Here is a 23,480-nt window from a genome sequence, read left to right on the forward strand (position 1 = left end):
ACAGAAAGAATGTATTTTCAAGAATACACATAAGAATGGTGCCTCATTACGCAGATTGGTTCCTTACAAACTTTCCGAACCCTTCTGAGTTGACAGGTTTCAGAGATCTGCAATTGCTTCAAGAGTTCTATCTTTCTTTTGGTTCAAGTAAAGGAAGATCATCATATCCCCCCCGATCAAATTTGATCCGCTCCAGTCCTGATGTTCCAATCCTGCCCAATACTTGAGTCGCCCTTTTCGGGTTTTCGACTCAAGCCCTCTTTGGTCTCAAAGTGCCCTTTACGGGCTTTCACCTTAGCCTCTCCAAAGTCCTTTTTTTTTTTTTAGGAAGCAAAGCGCCCTTCACGGGTTTCACTTTGGTTCCGCTTTCTTTCAAGTGAAGTATTTCTTGACGGAATCTGCGTTTACAGGATTTGGTAGACTTTTGCCATCCATCTCGCTAGGATCAAGCTCACCGGAAAAGGCCTTCTTTCACATAGGCTTCCAATTTGGCATCCATTTCCTCTAAAATCTTTTGCATAGGAGAATCTTTTTTAGTACCAAGTCCCCTTCACGAATTCTCGGGGCGAACCTTTTATTATAGGCTCGCATCATTCGTTTCTGGTACATTTGCCCATGGTGAATAGCTCTTAGCCTCTTTTCTCTATTAGGTTCAACTGATCGTACCGAGATTGGATCCAGTCGGCTTCATCCACTGTAGCTCGATAACACCGTAGAGAAGGGATTTCGACTTCAATGGGTAATACTGCCTCCATTCCATAAACCAGAGAAAAAGGCGTTGCCCAGTAGAAGTTCTAACAGATGTTCGATAGGCAAGGAGAGCAAATGATAATTTCTCATGCCAATCCTGTAGGTTTCAGTCATTTTCCCCACAATCCTTTTAATGTTTTTATTGGCGCCTCCACTGCACCATTCATTTTTTGACGATACGGCGATGAGTTATGATGCTGATTTTAATTTGACAACTCAGCATTGTGCTATTATCAAGTTCATCGCATTGTCAGATATGATCCTCTCAGGCATTCCATATCGACAATAATCTCCTTCTTCAAGAATTGCTGACTACTGCTTTCGTGACATTGCATATGAGCAGCCTCCACCACTTGGTAAGTAATCAATTACTACGAAGATGAGCGATGCCCATTAGAAGCCTTTGGTGATATTGGCCCAATAACATCCATACCCCACATGGAAAACGGCCAAGGAGAGGTCATGACGTGAAGAGGTGAAGGGGGCGCGTGTATTTTGTCTCCGTAAATTTGGCATTTGTGGCATTTCCTGGCATGATCAATGCAATCTCCTTCCATGGTGGGCCAATAGTACCCAAATCTCATGATCTGTCTGGCCATCGTGAAACCACTGGCGTGCGTCCCACAAATACCCTCATGGACTTCTTCCAAAATTTTCTTGCTTCCAGCATCCAACCTTACAGTATTGATCCTCCTTCTTTATATAACACTTCTCCATCTAAGACATATTCAATGGCTATCTTTCTCAGAGTTTTTGTCATTCTCTGTCGCTTGATCAGGGTATTCCCGATTCTTCACATATTGTAGGATACTCTGATACCAAGGACAATCATCTTTTCCCTCCTCCTCAATATTGCAGCAATTAGCCGGGGTCTCAGAGATACTCATCTGAACAGGCCCATTGCTTCAAGTCTATTCACCTGAATCATTGAAGCTAGAGTAGCTAAAGCATCAGCCATTTGGTTTCCTCCCGTGGGAGGTAATAGAAGGTGATATCGTCAAACTCCTCAGCCAATTCAAGAACTAGTTTTCTATAACCGATTAGCTTAGGATCTCTAGTCTCCCACTCCCCTTTGAGTTGGTATATCACCAACGCTGAATCCCCGTATACTCTCAATACTTTGATGTTCCGTTCAATGGCTGCACGAATGCCATAATCATGCTTCATATTCTGCCATGTTATTTGTACAATCGAAGTCCAGCTGCTAGCAACAGGATAATGATCTCCACTTGGGGATACCAAAACTGCCCCAACTCCGTTACCCGTAGCATTTGAAGCTCCATCAAAATTTAGCCTCCATACATGGTCCATTTGAGGATTCTTCAGTATTCGCCACATACATCAAGTCCTCGTTTGGAAAATCGAAGTTCAATGATTCATAGTCCTCCAAGGCTCTACTAGCTAGGAAATCGGCTATTGCACTTCCCTTTATGGCCTTCTGACTGACATATACTATATCAAATTCTGAGAGCAAGATCTGCCATCTAGCCATTCTCCCGTTCAAAGCAGTCGATTCCATCATATACTTTAAAGGATCTAACTTTGAAATCAGCCAAGTCGTGTAATACAACATATACTGCCTCAGTCTTCGGGTCGCCCAGATTAGAGCACAACACAACTTCTCAATTGATGAGTACCTCATTTCGCAATCGGTAAATTCTTACTGAGGTAGTATATTGCCCTTTCTTCTTTCCCGTCTCATCATGCTAGCCAATACGCATCCCATGGAATTCTCCAACACTGTTAGATACAATATCAATGGCCTATCTGGACTTGGAGGTGATAAGACTGGGGTATTAGCCAAGTACTGCTTTATCTTATCGAAAGCCTTCTGACACTCTTCATCCCATTCACCCGGATTATGTTTCTTTAAGAGCCGGAATACTGGATCACATTTCTCTGTCAGTTGTGAGATGAACCGAGCAATGTAATTCAGCCTCCCTAGGAAACCTCGAACCTCCTTCTGAGTTCGCGGGGGAGGTAAATCTCGTATTGCCTTTACTTTGTCTGGGTCAACCTCGATCCCCTTTTTGCTAACCATGAAGCCTAATAACTTTCCTGATCTGGCTCCAAACGTGCATTTGGCCGGGTTAAGCTTGAGCTAGAATTTCTTTAATCTCAAAAATAACCTTTTCAAGACTTGAACATGCTCTTCTTCCGTTCTAGACTTCGCGATCATATCGTCAACATAGACTTCGATCTCCTTGTGCATCATGTCGTGAAACAAAGTCACCATAGCTCTTTGATACGTTGCTCCCGCATTCTTCAATCCGAAGGGCATTACCTTGTAACAGAATGTTCCCCATAAGGTAATGAATGTGGTTTTTCTCATGTCTCCATGATGCATCTTTATTTGATTGTATCCAGAGAAACCGTCCATGAAAGAAAACAATGAATAGCCTGCCGTGTTATCTACCAAAGTATCAATGTGAGGCAGTGGAAAGTTGTCCTTTGGACTAGCCTTGTTCAAATCCCTATAATCCACACACATTCGTACCTTTCCATCTTTTTTGGGAACAGGGACGATGTTGGCTACCCAATCCGAATACTTGACCTCTTGTAAGAATCCAGCGTCGAATTGTCTTTTGACTTCTTCTCTTATTTTCAACACAATGTCAGGTCTCATTCTCCTGAGCTTCTGTTGAACGGGTTTACAATCCTCCTTTATGGGCAGACGATGCACCACAATGTTAGTACTTAGCCCAGGCATATCTTGGTACGACCACGCGAAAACATCCTTGAATTCTCGGAGCAAATTAATGAGGTCTTGCCTTGTCTTTGCGGTGATTTCAGTTCCAATCTTCACCTCCTTTCCATCCTCTAGGCTCACTATTTCTAATGATTCCCTATGAGGTAGGATATGCTTATCCTCTTGTTCCACCATTCTTAACAAGTCCGGAGATGCATCATAATCTTCGTCATTTTCAAAGTCGCAGGATTCCTCTAAACACACTTCTTGCTCAAAAATAGGCTCCGCGTTTGAGGCAGCGTCACTCATGTCATTGATATCTGAAGACCTATGAGAGCATGTCAAAGAATATACCAGGAATATAAATTTACGAATATGTTTGTGCAAAAGAATTGCAAATGAAAGAATTATTTGTAAGACAATCAACCGAATGAAAAATATAAAAGGAAAAAAATGACTGATTGAGATGAACGTAGACACGTATTTCATTAAAATAATGATATTTAGGCCCAATGCCTATTTCACAAAAGATTTCATATCGTTCCTAGGCCAACAAACAACAGGAATGTTTTGAGCATTACTCTGAATAAGCCCTAAAGACTACAGGGATTTCTTCAGCAGTCCAATTGTTTAGCTCGCTTCCAGGCTCATAAGGGCAGATCTCCAACAAAGCCCTCCTTTCCGTTGCTTCTATGGCGTTGGTATAAACATCTTCCAACATTCCTCCCATGCCGCTACCGGACACTCCACATTCAGAATGAATAAATCCTCCCGACACAAAAGATGTAGATATGTGGGGAAAGGTTAAAGGCTCACACTTAGCTTCATGTCCATTCAAACGCGCCCTCCTTCTCTCTTGTCTCTTCTCTACTTCTTTCTTCTTCTGTTTCACGTCTGGCCTGTACCCTAAACCAAATCTATCAAACTTTTCCTTCGGCATTGGTGCCTCAATCCTTCCCTGAAGATATTTTCCCAATCCTTTCCCGGGTAAGGCTCCTCTTCCTACCATCAATCGCAATCCCATTTCAGTGGTCCTGGATATTTTCGGTACTGGAATTCTATTTCCCTCCGCAATAAACATCGCGTTCACGAATTCTAACGACCGAAAAGAACATTCTAGTGCCTCATCGTTGATGTCCACATAAGGTGCATCGCTAGTCATCATTGCGATAATATCCTCCTCTGCATCTATTGTTACCAAACGATCCTCCGATACCAACTTCACCTTCTGATGTAATGATGAAGGTACTGCCCCTGCTGAGTGTATCCACGGTCTCCCCAATAGACAGTTGTAGGAGGGTTTAATATCCATTACCAAGAAATCCACCTCATAAGTGACTGGGCCAATCCTTAATGGCACCTCAATTCTCCCCATAACCTCCTTTTTTGTTCCATCAAATGCCCTTACTATGCTCTGGCATGCTTTCATGTGCGAACTGTCTATTGGTAATCGACTAAGAGTGGACAAAGGCAATACATTTAGTGCAGATCCATTATCAACCAAGGCCCCCGGGAGTGTGTACCCTTTGCATCGGACAGTAACGTGCAGGGCTTTAGTAGAACCTCTACCTCCGGATGGTATTTCATCATCATTGAAGAAGATAAAATTGTCAGCACCAATATTGTTGATCAACCGATCCAACTTGTTTACCAAAATATCGTCAGCCACATATGTTTCGTTTAGCACCTTTAAGAGTGCATTCCGATGTACTTCTGAGTTTAAGAGTAAAGCTAATACCGAAATGCGGGCTGGCTGTTTGTGCAGTTGCTCCACAACACTGTATTCGCTGTGTTTCAAAACTTCAAAAACTCCTTTGCCTCCTCTTCTTTTATTGGTTCATTTACCAATGGCTCAACTTCTACTGCTTTCCCTTTCCTCTGCTCTTTCTTCCAATCCTCTTCCCTGGGCGACTCTGCTTGAGCGTCATATCCTTTTCCATTGCGCGCGTAAGAACCTATTCCCTGATTTCTTTCTGCTTCTTTTCCCAAAATGGTCACATTACACCCGTAATTCCACGGCACCATTTTGTTATCTTTATAAGAGAAATTTGATGGTTTCTGGATTACAATTTTCGGCGTTACCTGAGCCCTAACCTCATTACCCTTAGGGCGTGAGATAATGACCACAGGATGATTTATTTTTGGAGCCTTTGTTCCCAACTCTGTCGCGCATATGCTCCTCATTTCTTTCACATCTTCATAAAACCTCATCTCCTTGTTATCCATCATGCTTTGAACCAAGGCCTTGAATCCTTCACATTCTTGGATTTCATGCCCTGTTTCATGGTGAAATTCACAATAATTTCCCATCTCATGCCCTTTCTCAGAATCTGAAATAACCAACCCTCTTTTCGCCATTTCTTTCCAGACCCATTTCAATGGAGTTTTTACTTCAGCAATGTTAGTCTTGACTTCTTCTCCCGTACCTTCGCTAACCATATTCACCCCTTTATCTGCGTGATTAGGTAACGGATTCTTTGCGTTAGGTGAGTCGTCAAGTTTGACGACACCCAAATTGATAAGTCCTTCTACTACCTTCTTGAAGGCCGTACAATTTTCTATCGAGTGCCTAGAAATTCCCGCATGATAATCACATTGCGCGTTCGTATCATACCATTTTGGATACGGGGGTTGTAGAGGACTCAAGTAACGAGGAGCAACAACATGTGCATCGAATAAAGTCTGATACAACTCCTTGTATGACATCGGGATTGGCGTGAATTGGGGCTTTTCAGTAGTTTGCCTAGCTCCCGACTCTTGTCTTGAGGATCCCTGTTGATTAGCAACCGCTTTCTTTGGCTGATTTACGGTAATTGACCTACCATAAGTATTCACATTATTCACTTCATTTTCTCTTTTCCTCGGGGGTGCCCTCCTATTATTTTCTCCTCCATCTATTTTTCCACTTTTAATGGCATGCTCAATCATTTCACCATTCATGATTATATCTGAGAAATTTCTTGATGCGCTTCCCAACATGTGAGTGATGAACGGGGCTTTCAAAGTATTAATAAAAAGCGTCGTCATCTCTTTTTCCAAAAGTGGTGGTTGCACCTGAACCGCCACCTCTCGCCACCTCTGCGCATATTGTCTGAAGCTTTCGTTCAATTTCTTCTCTAAATTTTGCAGAGTTATCCTGTCAGGCATCATTTCTGAGACATGATTGTATTGTCTCAAGAAAGCCTGTGCTAAATCCCTCCAAGTAGCGATTTTAGCTCGGCTCAGCTGATTGTACCACTTTGACACCGCTCCCGTAAGACTTTCTTGAAAGCAATGTATTAATAATTGATCATTATTAATATGCCCCGTCATTCTTCTACAAAACATAGTAATATGGGATCCTGGGCAACTAGTCCCGTTGTATTTCTCGAATTCCGGCATCTTAAATTTGTAAGGGAGCACCAAGTCCGGAACCAAGCTCAGATCCTTTGCATCTGTTCCATAACTTCGATGCTTTCTATTGCCCTAAACTTCTCTTCTATCCATTTCCATTTCTCCTCAAATTGTTTTGGAAATTCCTCCTTCGCCTTGTCCTTTTCAACCATCTCGTCTAGATCTGGGACCGCAATATTATTCGGGCTATCACCGGGATTAAAGCCCACTCCGGGTTGAAAATTCATTGGGATTGAAGCATCGCCTTGAAACTGCTGGGGTCTAACCGACACAGAGGGTCTCCGCGAATGCAGCTCGGCTTGTACTTGCGCATGTGAAGGCGTGAAACCTGGAGGATAAAGTGGTTCACCATTGTTTTCTTCTTCACTAACAATCACAGGACCTTTACCCTTATCTACTCCCTTCAATAATTGCGTCATCTTAGCCACCAGATCATTTTGGGACTCCTCCATCTTTTGCACCATGTCACGCTGAATCTTTTCTATTTGCTCTTTCATTTGCGCCTGCAACTGGTCTTGCATTTCTTTCTGAAGTCGCTCTAGCTTCTCCAACCTTTGGTCCATAATTTTTGCCTTAGCTCGGGTGCCGTAACTTTGTTGGTTTTCCAGGTTAACTGAAATGATTTTATTCAATTAGGTTTTTTTTATGGTCATTAATGCATATGATGTGATGCAATGCATGAAAAGAATGCAAAGAAAAAGAGGCACTGATTCTAATTCAACTTCGTTAGAAAACTTTACTAGATAAAGAGCTTCTTTACATAAAATAGACTACATATACGGCTTTGCCCTCACACTCAAAGCCTTAACCTTTCTAAGAAGCCAAGCTAATTCTCGGCCCCTGTCCGACTCTGACTCATACTTCAAACTTAATAGATCAGCCTGAACCGCTAGAGTCTGCAGATGATCAGCTACTTCGCGCACTTGAGCCACCGCCTCTCCCATAATATAATCTCTTTCTCTAATCTGCTCTTGAGACCGACGGAATTGTCTTTGCCACTGCTCATTATTTTCTTCCAGAAGCTCTATCCGGATTTCACTATTCTGCAATGCATTCTCTAGCTCTCCTATTTGTCCTTTTAAGTCTTCAATTTTGTCTAAGCTCGCCCTTAATTCAACCGTAGCATTACGATTACAGTACTAGTGAAGCGATCTTTCTAGTTCAGTTATCCGGACCTTCAACTCCGTCTTCTCATCTTGGCAAACTAGTAGACTCTTTCCCAAGGCGACTTCTCGAGCCTGAGTATCCTGAAATTTCTTTTCCCATTGATTAGCTCTCGTCTTTTCCTCCTGAATTTCTTGTCGCCATTGTTCTGGCGTTTTACCCAAGCCAGCAGTTCTTACCGACCTGCGCAACTTCTTGTAATCTGTCTTCAGGCTGTCTAAATCTTCTTCTGCTTTGTTCTTTCCTTTTCTCAATTTATCGGCCTCTAATCTTTGAATGTCCACATCCAGTCCTAACTGCATTTTTTCTTCCTCTAGTTGTTCTATCTTCTTCCCCAATTCTAAACTCCTTTTTTCAAATTCTTGTTTAATGATTTCCATCTCAGAAGGCAAAACTTGTAAGCGTTCCTCTAAAGATCGAGCAGTTTCTGAATTTGACGCCGGGATGTTGTCGTTGATCCTTTGATCACGCCACTGACCATACTCGGGGGAATTGTCGACCCACGGCTAAGATCTTCATTCGACGAGTCTGGTTCCAGGCACTAGATATTTCTCGAACCTTCTTCTTGTAAATGTCCTCCCTATAGGAAAAATCACTATAAGCCAACCCTTGCGTTGCTGGTATGAATTATCGTGATCTATACTGTCTTGATACGAGTAGAGGAGCATATCCGATAGCTCCCCATATCCCGAGCAGCGGAACCCAGTCAAAATCTCTACATCGATACAATATCTCATCAGGAATTAACCAAGGAGCCCTCCATTCAATATCTTCATCCTGGAGATTCTGGAGTATCTCTATCCATTTTCCTTCTGAAATATCATCCCGTCTTGGCGTGGCCACCAATTCTCCTAGAGGGGAGTAGTTATCAGAGAATACCCAATAGGAGACCTTTTCGACCTTCCAGAAGTGGCTATGGAACCATGCCAATAAGAGCTGCGCGCATCCAATAAACCTTCCCTCCCCTGCTTTTCGACACGCATTCAGGATCTAAAAGTTTCAGCGAGTATTGCCGGAACCGGTGTCACCCCTTTACTAAGCCGATCAAACAAATCAGATACAGCCTCGTCTATGTGTCCTAAAGCTTTGGGGAAAACCACTAGTCCATAGATACCTAAAGCGAAGACATCGACCCTTTTCTTCAAGTCAGGATGTACAAGCACCAAATCTCGCAAACTTTTCCAAGGAACACATTTACTGTCGCCTTTCTGTTGGATCCGGGCAGCGACCCACTGCTCGCTCATCCCAGTGATGTTCATTAATTTCTTTAACAACGGAGGGACACAAGCAGCTCTGGAATAAGCCTTGTCGACTTGAATCTTTGGGCACCGAAGCAAGGTCGTATACTCCTCCACAGTAGGCGTTAAATCTACCTTCCCAAAAGTGAAACAACTGTAGGCAGGATTCCAAAACTGAGCGAGGGCTCGGAATAAATACTTGTCCACTTTGACACTAAGCAGATAAGGTAGGTCACCGTAATTACAATAGAACAGCTGCTTGGCCTCGACATCCCATTGATCCCAGACTTCTTTCATTTCTCGAAGGTCATTCTGGATTACACTGATACGGGTAAAATCCCACAATTCTGACATGTACCCTTTGGTAAGACTATCGCCTTTCTCCCGCTGTGTCGTTTCAGCCCATATTCGCACAGCCGCATTATCCTCTACTTTATCAACAAACCCCTTTTCCATGATAAGCTTTCTACTGAGAAACTGAATGTAAATCGACACCTCTTTTAGAATGAAGATGCCATGCAATCACAAACAAAATAAATTAGCATTAAACACAGAATAAGATTTAAAATAAGCGGCAAATAAATACAACACTCATTTAGGTAAGCACTAAAAATTGGAGTAGCTCTACTTAGGTCAGTTCCTATGGCTCATTACATGTGGTTTGGCTCTAAAGTAGGGTACCTGAACCAGCAGATTCCTCGATCCTCACCCATTATAGGCTCATACGGACCAAGTTCGATTCAGGGGGATACATTTCCCTATGGCCATGCGGAGATGAAAATCTCACGAAGACATAGGTACGGATGTATCCCGGAAGCGATTCACTATCCCATGCGGAGGTGAAAACCTCACGAAGGCGTAGTTTCTCACTCCCACTTAAAAAGGTGTGACCAACGGTCATGCAATGCAATGCAGAAAGATATATAAAAATTTAAAATACACAACCTGATGAAAACTATAACTCAAAACAAATGAAATGCAACGAGAGGATCGTAAATTTAAACCAAAATTTTAACTTTCGACAAAAGACAAAAATAATCAACTCGTGGCTTGACTCTCTTATTTTAAGTCCCCAGCGGAGTCGCCATGCTGTTGACACCATTTTTGATGAAAACGGGGTCGACTTGGGTTTTGATGAAAACGAAAAAAACGGGAGTCGCCACCAATCCTTTTTGGGGTGTGATTGGGTCACCTTGGAAAGATGTTGTTTTTAATAAATAATTTGATCTTATTAAAACAACGGTTTTGGTCTACGAAATTTAGGAAACGGGTTCGGGAGTCGGTTACGTACGAGGAAGGGTTAGCACCCTCGTAACGCCCAGAAATTGGTACCTAGTTGATTATCTAATGTCTTGATGTCGAAAATTGAGAACTTGAAAAAATTAAAAAAAATATGATCCTAGCATTAAAGTTTTGGAAAAAGAAGTATATTTCACGTTAATCGAGAAAGAGAATCATATCCAGTAAGTTAGAATACAATGTCTCAAACTCCCGATACGCGAATAAAAAATGCTTATTTAAAAGATATTTTAGCCATTTCGGATTTAAAATGAGATCACGACCAGTAAGTTAGGACGCGACTCTTTTTAAGATCCCGGGATCATTTAAAATTTGAGCTTGAAAAGATTCGTGCATTTAGATTTATCGAGAAAAACGAAACCCAGTAAGTTAGGGCACGATTTTCTCGATTCCAAACACGAAATGCTATTTTTTGAAAAAATAAATTTTGTTATATCGAGTAAAAATAAAGCACAAAATCATAGTGAAAGCAAATTACATTATTTATGCATAGCAAGATCATAATGAACATGAAAATATAAAAACGATGCAAACAATAGCAATTAATTTGAACGATCAAATTTATAACATACAAAATAACACAATATAAAAAAAACGAAAAAATTTAAATCATCCATTCAAAATAATGACAAAAATGAAATAAATAAATAGCAAATACAATTAAGTATAGAAAGATATATATAGACATGAGCTAAAATATGTGTATACATGAATTAATAAAATATATAAAGTATATTTTAATAAAATAAATTAATATACGTATATATAAAAACATGTACATATATATAGATGTATAAAACTAATGGAATACGAAAATAAAGAAATACATATAAAAAGTAAGTGTATACATATTGTAAAGTAAAAGAAAAAATATATATGTACAAATTAAAGTTTTAAAATATGAAAATATACATATGTATACAAATAAATACGTTAATTTATATACATGTTAAAAATATATTGAAAAGGTGTATGTATGTGGATTTTAAAAATATATGAAAAAGTATATTTTAAACTATAAAGATTATATATAAATATGTATATATTTATAAGAATGAAAACATGTATATAGATCTATAGATATGTACATAAGTTATAAAATGTATGAAAATATATAAGTATATATATATTATAAGAATAATGCATGTATGTCATACAAATATATGCATATATATATACGTACCAAAGGTTTAAATAAAATAAATAAAATAAATAGGAAGAAATAATAATAATAATGATAATAATAATAATAATAATAAATTTATTAAGGAAATATAAAAAATAAAAAGGACTAAACTAAAGATCTAAACGAAATTCGGGGTCAAAACATAAATAAATTAAAGCGGAGGGACTATTCTGAATGCGCATAGAAAAAGCGGGGGACTGGATGGGAAATAACCCTTGTCGATTAAACGACACAGTTCCAACGAAGTCAATGCGCATAGTCCAGGGACCGAACTGAAACAGAAGCAGAAATCGATGCCAAAATTGCAAATATAAAAAGAAGACCGCATTAAAAAGATAAGAAATGCTGAGGGACCAAGGCAGGAATTATCCCAGGAGTCAAAAACGCGCGGGTCAGAGCTCAATACGGCGCCGTTTTGGAGTTACTGATCAGACTCCAAACAGCGTCGTTTCACATCATACAATAGCCCCCCCCAAAACCTAATCTGGTAGCCTACACTCATCCTTTAACAAAAGAAAAAAAGAAACAAAAAAACAGAGAGCCAAATGCTCTCTCCTCCGCGCCGTTCCGACAACAGGCCGCTCGAGAGCCCCCCCTCGCCTTCGCCTATTCAACTCCGACTTACCAGGAGGAGAAGAAGGCTTCATCGGCGCCGTTTCTTAAACAATAATGGCGTTCAAACGGCCCTCGACCTTAGCCCGTTCTCCGATGGCGACGAGGAGGGCCAAGATCGCGACCACAAGGTAATCTCCCTCCCTTTTAAACTTTGTTTTTTTGTTCTTTTTCTAAGATGAATCAAAATCAAAACCGAAAAGAAAACCCAAAAAAAGAAAAAGAAAAACGGAAGAAACCAGTGAGCCTTTCGAAAATCACCTTTTTTTTATTGATTTCCTGTTTTTGATACAATATGCGCCTCCTTCTTTTTTTTTTAGATTCCAGAAAATGGCCTTTTATACCCAAGATAAAACAAAACCAATATTACAATCAAAATGTATTTTTTATCTGTTGTTGTTTTCTATTTTTGCGTTTTTTTGTGTCCTCTGTTGCTTTGTGTTGCAGGTGTTGATGAAGCTAGTAGGTGCGGATGGGACGCGACAAATGATGGTGGCGTAGAGGGTCAAGGGTGCGGGGTACGGCGACGGCGCCAGAAGGCCGAAGGTCTAAAGACCATAGATGCGGCGCTAGGGTTTCTTTTCTGAAACCCTAGCTTAGCTTTGAGGGGGTTGGGCTAGTTGGGTCTTGTTTTGGGCTCCGGGTTAGGCTAGGTCTAGGTGGGTTTGGAATTGGGCCAAGGCAAATTGGGTAATGGAATTAGGGCAAAATTGGGCTGTACACTTATTATATCAAATATGATTTAATATGAATATATATACATAAATGAGAAGTGTGATAATTAATGTAAAATATTTCATATTTGGCATATTATATAGTTATTAATAGAATTTAAAGTAAATTATTTTTTAAAGTAAATTTCACTAAATATTAATTACAAAATATTTATAATCATAGATATAAAATATCCTTAATTTCTAAAAATGATATTACGAACTTAAATACATTTAAATTTATATCCTCTAAGTTGTTATAACAACAACAATACCAACCAAAGTAATGCTTTGGTGGCAAACACTTTATTTGTTAGTAATAACAATATCAACTAAACCAAACTAAAACACATTCGATTGTTGTTATTGATAGGCAAAACAATAAATTTATCCCTTAACGTTTTCATCTTTCATCAAATTGGTCATTATTCCTTTTTTAACTAAATTTGGACTCTGACCTTTTAAAATGAGTCGAATTTGGTCATCAATCTTTTTTAAAAAACCCAATTGTTTTTTTAACGGGATTACTGGCTAAAACTTTAAAATTTTAAAGATGGACACCTGCGTGACAATCCACGTGTACTTCATTCTATTTTTTTTGAATTTTTTTATTTTTTTTATAAATTTTAAATTATTCGTTAATGTTGCATATAAGAAAAATAGTGTCATGTCAATATGTAGTACACGTGGACTGCCACGCAGGTTGCCACGATAAATTGTTTAAAAATTAATGTTTTGGTCAACATTTCCGTTAAAAAAATAATTTGACTCTTTTTGAAATATTAATGACCAAATTTAACTAAAAAGGAATAAGAACCAAATTGATAAAAAAAATTGTAAACATTAATGAAAAAGCCTTGGTCAAAACAATTTTGTTTAATCTTAGGTTGGAGCAGAAATTGGGATAGAACATATTATTTTAATAAGGTAGAACAAGATGTAAATGTAATATTTATTAACGCAGTTTATATCAACAATCCTACGTTTACAGAGCCTCGTTCAGAGAGTGATTTTATTCAACTAGTACAACTATTGGTTAAAGCCTAAATTACCCTTCACACATACGGATATTTGTAGCCTAATATTCAACCAAAATTGTTAAAAATCAATCTCCCAAATCCCTAAGACACTCCAAAACTTGTCACTAATGCGCGTCAATCAAGCCTATTTACAAGGTGATACAAACAAGCCCTTTAACAAAATTTTGATAAACTTTAAACCCCCATTTAAAAATTGATTTTATTTCTTAAAATATCTTCAAAGATTATTCCATCAAGGCCTTTATAATCTAGTTGTTTTTAAAACGGCTTAAAATACTTAAAAGATAAGGATAAAGATAAGATTCTTCAAGGTAGAAGTATCATAAAGGCCATTATACTAAGAATTGGATGGCATTTTGTCCCCTCGACTCAAAAAATGAGTAAATTAGTCATTATATGTTAGATCAAAGAGCAAATTGGTTATTTTGTTAAAAATTCGATCTATTTTTATTGTTAAAAACTAGTTCTTGTAGGTTAGCATAAGGTACATGTAGCATGCCACATGTAACCGTTTGATTATTTCGTCAACCACGCCAATTTATTCTTTAAACTAATGAATAGGGACTAATTTGCTTATTTTTTCAACAAAATAGACCAAAATGCAATTTGACTCCTAATAAAACCAACTCCGTGATAATTTTACTGACACTTCAATAATTCCAACTCTTCTCCTTTCTCGAAAAAGCCAACCGAACGAATAATTTCGGATTCTCTATTTTATACGAAATTCTCCTAATTTGTTAGTTTAAATAAGAGTCAAACATGCCAACTAAAGAACTTTGACTACACCAAAATTATTGTTCCATTTATCGTCGGAATTATATCTTGTTTTTAATTTTTTTTTGTCTTGTTTATATTTAAATCCGACAAAGACATGCGTTACTAATTGAATCAAAGAAAAGTTGATTGAGTCTTAACTCGATCGGCATTGATATTGTTATTAATGCAGGAGTACGTAGGTTCAATTGACATGGGCATTATCCTCCTATTTATGGGTTGGAGAAGGACTCTGAATAATTCTAAATATTGTATTAAAAAAAGCAGATCAAAATATATAATGAGATTGTTAAAAAAAATTAAATTAAAAAAGCAAATAAATCCAATAATGAGTCATCAAAATTCAAATGAAGTCAAAACTTTTGAAAAATTTAAAGCTTTTTGCAACAATGGCATATCATATAGGGCATGCACATATCTTTACATTGTAAAGTACTTACAGTTCATGGTAGTTTGAAACATTTAATTATGCAATGAAATTAAAATGGACCGTACTATATATTTGGTCCTTCATGTTTTAAGGACTAAATCTCAAAATTTATAAAAGTAGAAGGATTAATAGTATATTTTAATCTAATTGTTTTGGGTTGAGTAAAAGTACTATGGAGGCCTTTGTACTAGGAGTCGGGTTGTATTTACTCTCTTTATTAAAAAAAGAGCAAATTAATCCCTATGCATTAAATTAAAAGCAAATAGGTCATTTTGTTAAAAAAATTCTCCATTTTTTTTGTTAAAAATTGGTCCATTTACTTCAGCATGACGTGCATGTGGCATAACATGTATCATTATCTAGTTATTCCGTCAACTACGTAAATTTTTAACAATACAAATGGATGAATTTTTTAACAAAAATGATCAATTTACTTTTTGAATTAGCGTATAAAAATTAATTTATTTATTTTTTAATAAAAAAAAGACAATACATAATTTAACTCTTAATATAAAATACTCTGTGATACTTTTACTATTTGGGTCGTGGTTAGGTTTAGCTCAAATCGATTAAATATTTGGCTATTGAGGATGACATCAAAATTGTCCTCTTTCTCTATTGGTCAACGCCCATCTATTTGAAACTTTGACCTTTCCCCGACAAGAATAAGAAACATGGGACCCATTATTAAACATAAAATATTCGTACCCTGTTTTTGATCTTACATGCACCTTAAATCTCAACCGTTGAAAGCTTTTAAATTTTCAAAGTGGGGGACTATCAGATTAATCTGACAGTTGTAATGAGAAGCAGAGCAAAAGATGAGATTGAGAGTGACCCAAGTCCGTTTCACAGCTGTAAGGCAAAAAGGTCGCAGCAAGCAACGTGGTTGAAAAAAGAGTAAATTTTACCAAAGTCACTCAACTATTAGTAAGTTTACATTTTTATCACTTAACTTCAAAAAGTTACAAAATAGTTAATGAACTATTTGAAAGTTTTCATTTAAGTCACTAGGCTGTTAAAATCATTATTATATGACATTCTTTATTTACATGTACCAATCCAAAGCTCCCATTTTGCCTCTCTTCTACAATTTAATTTTTTTTCTTGAAATAACTTAAAATGTCATAATTCCGTGAACGAAAATTCAAATGGTTTCCTTTTCCAATCTTCAGCACTAACCATCGCATCAAATAGTTTCATATGAAATTGTGTTGAAAATTCGGTGGTTAGGGTCTCAAATGATATGGTCAGTTGAGTGTTGAGATTGCAGAGCAAAGGGTCGGAGAGGCGTTTATAAATCCGTAGATACAAATATTCTCTTTAAATTTTAAAGGGAATAAGGTACGTTTGTTGTTATTTTTTCGATTAAATGAGATATTAAATTACCCAAATTCGGATAAAATAATTGGATTAGTTATTGTCTAGCTCGAGTTATGAGGCTCGAGCTACAAACTAGTCACATTTAAGTATGTGTTTGACTCCAATAACTCATAAACTTAACTGAAATTGTATCAATCATTATTGAGCTTGAGTTCGAGTAGCTCAAGATGTAGGGATGTTGCCAAGGGTTAAACAGATCCTTAGCTCCTAAAATCGTATAATACTATACAAAGGTAAATTACATTTTGACCTCGTAAAAATTTATAAATTATTTTTTATCTTCTAAAAATGGTGACATATTAATTTAGTCCCTATATAAATTATAAAGTTGTAAGTTAATATAACTCTAAAATTACCTCCGAAGTCTCTTGTAAATTTATAATTTAATTCTGCCCACCCCTATCGTGATACCCAACAAGCCAAATTGGAGTAGGAATTAAACTCATTTTTTTAGTTTTCCTTTTAAAAAACGAAGCTCAACCAATTCAACCATTATCTCAAATTGAGCTCAAGATTTAAAAGTGAAATTTAATCGAGTTCGAGTTTAACTTCAAGCCTAGAACTCGAGTTTTTTACCGTTTGAATCCTTATATTCATTCAATTCTTCATTTCAAATGCAAATTATGGTGTATAACTTCGATATATACACACCATCCTTGCACCAACGTTACTTGCCGATGCTAACAACGTCCTTATTATTATTATTATTATTAAATAAAAACACATGACAACATCCTAAGCTCCACAAATATATACACGTGCATGCTTTGGTTCATCAGACTCATCCTTCTTTCATTAGTTGTATTCTTTTCTCCACAAATATTCGTCCACAAGAAATTATTATTAGATAAATCCATATACTCGTATCAAGTTCATATATATTTTTTCATAATTATATTTGAAGTATTTCATATTTGTCAGTTTATATACTGGTGTTATAAAACACTTACAATTACAAACTACTTGAATTCGATTTAGAAACTTATCAAGTTAGTTTTGAGTTAAACGAGCTAATAAGAGTCATATTAAACATATCTAAATACTCATTTCGAGCAACTCACTTGCCTAATTAAGTTATTGTGCATGTAAAAGCTTAGCTGGAGCTCAAGTATTGGAATTAAATAATTAATTAAGCAAAGCTCACACAGTTCGACCATATCTCGACCTGAATTTCAGCTTAAAAAATAAAATTCGATCAAGTTTGATCCAAGCAAAAGTAATCATGTTTACAATGTTTTAGGTTTATATTAACTTTTGACCCGTAAATAATTTGTGTTACATAGATATTAATTTATTCATATATCCATATCATGTTCGTGTCATAATTATATTTAAATATTTAAAGCATTAAGAATATCTAAATACTCATTTCGAGCTAGACTCTATACAGAAAAACTTAGTTCAAGCTAGAGTATTGAAATTCGAGTAATTAATTAAGCCAAGCTCGCTGTATCTCGACCTGAACTGAGACTTGGAAAATAATATTCAATCGAGTTTGAGACAAACAAATAATGTGTTAAATAGATTTTGATATGTTCGAATATCCCGTCTTGTGCTCGTGTGTCTTATTTTTCCGAACTATGTTGTTTGCTCCAATGCTGTTAAAAAAAGCTTAGGAGCTTCAAAGAAGAACATTTCATCAATGGTTTTTCAAGAATCAGTGGGATTCAACATCCCAATTTGGTAGCAATTCAAGGGTTTTGTTTCAAGGAATTGAAACATGTCCTTGTTAACCAATACATGCCTAATGGATCTCTTGGGTGGAACATCGGGTTCGTTTGGTTGGGAGAAAATCTGGAAAATTGTGCTCAAAACCGGGCAAGGGATCGAGATTTTACATAGATGAGAATCTCAAACCCAGGATTTCGGATTTTGGTATAGTGAAATTGAACCTGAAGAAGCATGATCTCGTCTCATTATATGAAAATGGGACATACGGCGCCAGAATTGATGGTTTCAAGGGATTTCGAGGCTGTTTCATGCAAATCCGATGTCTATAGTTTTGTAATGTCTTAGAAATGGCATGTGGAAGAAGGCCTGTCGATGTCGATGAAATCAATTCGAGCAAAGTGCATTTTCCTACTTGGGTCTATGAAATAAATGAGGGGAGATTTAGAGTTTGAGAACCTGAAGAAAAGTTGTTCATAATCAGGTCATGGTGCACTCAAACTTGGCCATCGGATTGCCCCTCCACGAACAGAGTCCTGGAGATGTTAGAAATGAACCTCAATGATCCGGAAATGCCTCCGAAGCCAGTGTTCATTTCGGTTCAATACCTGCGTGAAACAAAGTCGGAACTGGATTCTCCAAAAGAGATGCTATTGCCTGAGACAATGGAGAGAAGCTCATAGTAATATCAAAGCATTTTTCACCAGTCTAAGCTTTCATCTATACACTGTACATAGATGTTCTCTGCAACCTCGGTTCTCGTATAATTAAAACTTTTAAGTATCCTAACGTAGAAAAATCTGCATTTTCTTCAATTCTAACATCGAAAAGATGTCAGAACAGAATACCAATTGATAAGGATTTGCTACATAATCATCATTCACAAGTTTATGCTAATAAAGGGAATAAATAAAATGCCATTGATGTCAGTTTAAAGATACCAAGGAAAAGCAGCATTCAACTGCCAGTCTCTAACAACACTTTCCGGGTGGACGAAAGGAGAATATCTGAACAAAATCCAACAACTAAAAACTCGTCCACGACTTTAAACCAGAATAAACAGGATGTTCTTAAAGCATGGGCACAAATGAAAAACTACAAGGTTCGAACAAAGATGGCCATGGGAATATATACAAGTGAAGCAGACCATAATTGATGGAGTTCGACTATCATTACCACCAATTTTAAACCTACCTGATAGTAACAAATTTGTTGGTACCGTGTCTTGCCCAATGACTCCTCAAATCAATTGGATTACTGAAGTTATAATTTTCAACTGCAAGTTTCTCGAGGACCTTCTTGAATGCCCCCTGACTCATTTTCCGGCCAGCTATCCTTGCACCACGCCTTTTGGTGCTCATTGGCAAAGGATACATGGACACATTTGTGGTACAACAAGCGGATTGCCAACCACCAAAGCCCCATCGATAACATTGCTGAGCAGTTCCAGTGCATGAGCAAACCGGAATTGGAATGCCTGAAATATCCATTTCATACCCATTTATTTTAAAAATGATACTCTTCTTTGCTGGCTTCAAGCGTTGAACCGCAGAATTGGCATTTTCCTTCGGCTTCTTAGGCTTTTTGGCCTTCGGCATCTTAGGGACAGCCCCACCCTGCCTTTTCTTCGGTTCAACACTGTCCTTATTAGCTGGCAGCTCTTCAACGCTACTTGCCACCCTCTCATCTCTTGTTGAAGAATCAGGTGGTGGCTGCAAAATTGACAATGAATGAGCTGCCGACGTTTCCGGAAGAACGGCGTAATTAGGAGTGGTGGCCGGGAACATGTTGAAAAGCTTCTCTCTGTCAGCAATCCAACTATCCCTAACATAATTCATGGGGATATGTGCCTCGGAAACAACAGGGTCCCGCTGGTGAAAGGTGGTATTGGTAGTAATCATGAGATTGGGATCACGGCCGGGAATAAAAGACTTTGCATCCCGTTCAACCATGCTCGACATTAGCTGCAGACCGAGATGTCCTTTAAACGACGGTTCGTAGTAACCCCAATTACGCATATTCAACGCATCGTCATCCATGAAGCTACTACATATAGTTAAACAACACAACAGAAATTATTAATCTTTTACCATGATTCAAAATTTTCCATTCAAGTACTGTTTAGCACGCCCAGTTGAATAAACAACAAATCCCACAGGGAAACAAAATCGGAAGAAAATAAGGGTTACTATAACTTTTAGTCTCTGAACTTGGCAATTAGGTCCACTTTGGTACCTTTACCTTTTTTTTCTCCATTTAGGTACCCAAACTTGGCAGCTAAGTCCATTTTGGCCTCTAAACTTGGATTCCATCAATATTTTATTATGTAGTACAATCTGAGAGTGCCACATCATCAAACTTTTACATTTGCCAAGTTGAGGAACCAAAATGGACCTAGTTACCAAGTTCAAGTACCAAAGTGAACTTAATTATCAAGTTCAGGGACTAGAAGTTATATTAACCCACAAAATAAACATCGGATTCAAATAGGAAATGCATTGCAATGACATTGAACGGAGATAAAATACAGATCCAATTACATACAAAGCTAAATAACGATCAAACAAAAACAGCATTTCAAAAGTCAAAAGAGTGATATATAAATCTGTTTGATTCCCGAGAATATAAATGGAAAGAAAATAAGTCACATTTCTAACGCTAAACCTCCAATAAGCTAAATTATGGAAACCAAAGATCACATTCCACAGTAAATAAGTAAATGAACATATAGCAAAAAATGGAAGGAAAAAAATCTAAGATTCCGAAGCAGCATAAATTGAAATCTAAAGATAGCAATAGAAAAAAAAAATGGAAACTTTCAGATTCAAACTAAGTTCTAATTTGCCCACGTTTTCCCATGATCCAAATTTTCCAAGAATCAAAACCCATAATCAGATCTACTAAATAAAGCTGAAAAAACCCCCCACAAAAAACAAAATCCTGTTTTTGAGCTTCCAATTTGGGAAGTTCATAAGAACCCTAAACCTGCTTCAAAATTTCAATCTTCAAATCTCAAAACAAACAAACAAATAAATATATAAATAAAATATATTAATAGCTTAACAAAGGTGTTAGGACCCATATATCTATTATCCAGTATTTGTTAGAGAAAAGAAAGCAATGAGAGATGATGAAAGCAAAAAAGAAGAAGGAAAAATTAAAATAAAAAATAAAAAGGAAAGAGAGATGTAAGTCAGAGGACAGATAAAAACTTACTTTGGGGGTGTAAAATAGCTCTTTAGGGTTTTTTTTTTTGCCTTTTTTCTGGAGAGAGAAAGAGGAGAGAGAAACCACAGAGAAAAAAAAACCTAAATAAAAAGAAAGAGAAAGAGAGATAGAGACTGAAGTCTACAGTGTAAAACTCTAAACAAATACAGAAAGGTTAAATATATTTTTTAAAATTATTATCTATTGGGTTAATTCCGGTCAACGTCGTCGAATTATCGTAAAGATTTTAAATTAGTCATAAATTTTAGGGTAAATTCAATTAATATCACTAAACTATTAGTAAGTTTACGTTTTAGTCACTTAACTTTAAAATATTATAAAATTATCACTGAACTGTTCGGAAATTTTCATTTTAAGTCACTAAAATGGTCATTGAATGGTGATAAAAGGTGTTCATGGGCCATGTAATCCAACCAACCCGATCAACTCAACTCGTTTTGGGGTGGGCTGGCTTGGCTTTGGCCAATTTTATTTTTTAAATAATAAAATTAAAAAATATATATTAATATTATGTTTATGATTAAATTTAAATATAAAATGATTTGTTATTATTTTTAAACAATGAAATTCAGCTAAACGAATTTGAAGTATTCTATTTTTTAAATCGAGCCTCAACCTAGTGTTGCTCATGAATACTTCTAATAGTAATAAGGCATTTCTAAAGTTTAAGTTATTCATTCAATCCATATTAAATCATATTTGAACAATTTTTTAATTATTTCAAATAATTTATATATAAAAATTAATTAATTTTAAATATAAAGTATATGAAATATTGGTGTAAAATAATTTTCAAATAATGGTACAAACTTTAAATCGGTTGAAATTAAATTTAAATATATTGTGTAATTTTTATATTCAAAATACACTGAATAAAAAATTCAAGACTTCATTTATTAAGTTAGTATTTTATCAAAATGGAATCCATTTTTATATGGAAAAATTCAATATAGTGTATTTTGATTAAAAAAATTATATTAAATTTATTTTCAACTGATTCAAAGTTTGTATCACTATTTAAAATTTATTTTATACTAATATTTTATATACCTTATAATTAAATTTATATAATTTTTTTGATATAATTAATCTAAATTATTAGTAAGTTTATGTATTGGTCACTCAATTTTAAAAAGTTGCAAATTAGTCATCGAACAATTCAAAAGTTTTCATTTAAGTCACTGAATTATTTGAAAGTTTTTTTTATTTAGGTCATTAGCTATTAAGTTTTTTTGGCATAATGATCTATTTGGCCCTTAAACCTTACAAAAAAGTCATTTTAGCTCCTCATTTAATTTTTCGTCTCTTTTAGCTCTTAATCTTGCGTTGTTTGTCAAATCATCCAAAAATAGATAAAAAGTTAACATTTGTTAACATTGCAGCAATTAATTAATCTTTTAAATTTTAAATTAAAAAAAAGATAATTAAAATTATTAATTTTATTAAAAATATAAAATTATAACTTTGCTAACGTGGCATACACGTGGATTGCCATGTGTATGCGATGTCAACAATTAAATAATCTTTTAAATTTTAAAAAAATAAAAAAATCAAAATTATTAAAAAAGTATAAAAATTATAAAAAATATTTTTAAAAAATTAATTAATTGCTAATGTGACATACACGTGGATTGCTACATGGATGCCATATTAGCAAAATTAACCAACGTTAACTTTTTTTTAATCCATTTTGGGGTGATTTGACAAACAATGCAAGTTCAAAGGCTAAAAGAGGTAAAAAATTAAATATAGAGCTAAAATATTTTTTTTGAAAAGTTGGAGGATCGGGTAAGTCATTATGCATTTAATTTATTTCACATCCGACATGGTCTACTTGAATGAAGCATGAAATATGATGATTTGATTTTTAAAATTAATGTAGTACAAAATAATATAAGTGGCTAAGATCA

General features: G+C 36.2%; 1 protein-coding gene across 2 annotated transcripts; it reads right to left on the bottom strand.

The window, feature by feature from the left end:
• Positions 1-19,239: 19,239 nt before the first annotated feature.
• On the bottom strand, positions 19,240-21,702 carry LOC107898748 (protein BASIC PENTACYSTEINE2). 2 transcript variants are annotated; one of them, XM_016824271.2, is made up of 2 exons: positions 21,559-21,702; positions 19,240-20,388 (listed from the first exon to the last, which is right to left on the bottom strand). In XM_016824271.2, exon 2 carries the CDS (start codon positions 20,379-20,381, stop codon positions 19,533-19,535), a length of 849 nt encoding a protein of 282 aa, XP_016679760.1. In that variant the 5' UTR covers positions 20,382-20,388; positions 21,559-21,702; the 3' UTR covers positions 19,240-19,532. The 2 variants fall into 2 exon arrangements, with proteins under 2 accessions (XP_016679760.1, XP_016679761.1); XM_016824272.2 differs by having other exon boundaries at positions 19,240-20,385; positions 21,559-21,694.
• Between the last annotated feature and the right edge of the window lie 1,778 nt (positions 21,703-23,480).

Source organism: Gossypium hirsutum, chromosome D04 (assembly GCF_007990345.1).
Source record: "Gossypium hirsutum isolate 1008001.06 chromosome D04, Gossypium_hirsutum_v2.1, whole genome shotgun sequence".
Lineage (NCBI taxonomy): Eukaryota > Viridiplantae > Streptophyta > Magnoliopsida > Malvales > Malvaceae > Gossypium > Gossypium hirsutum.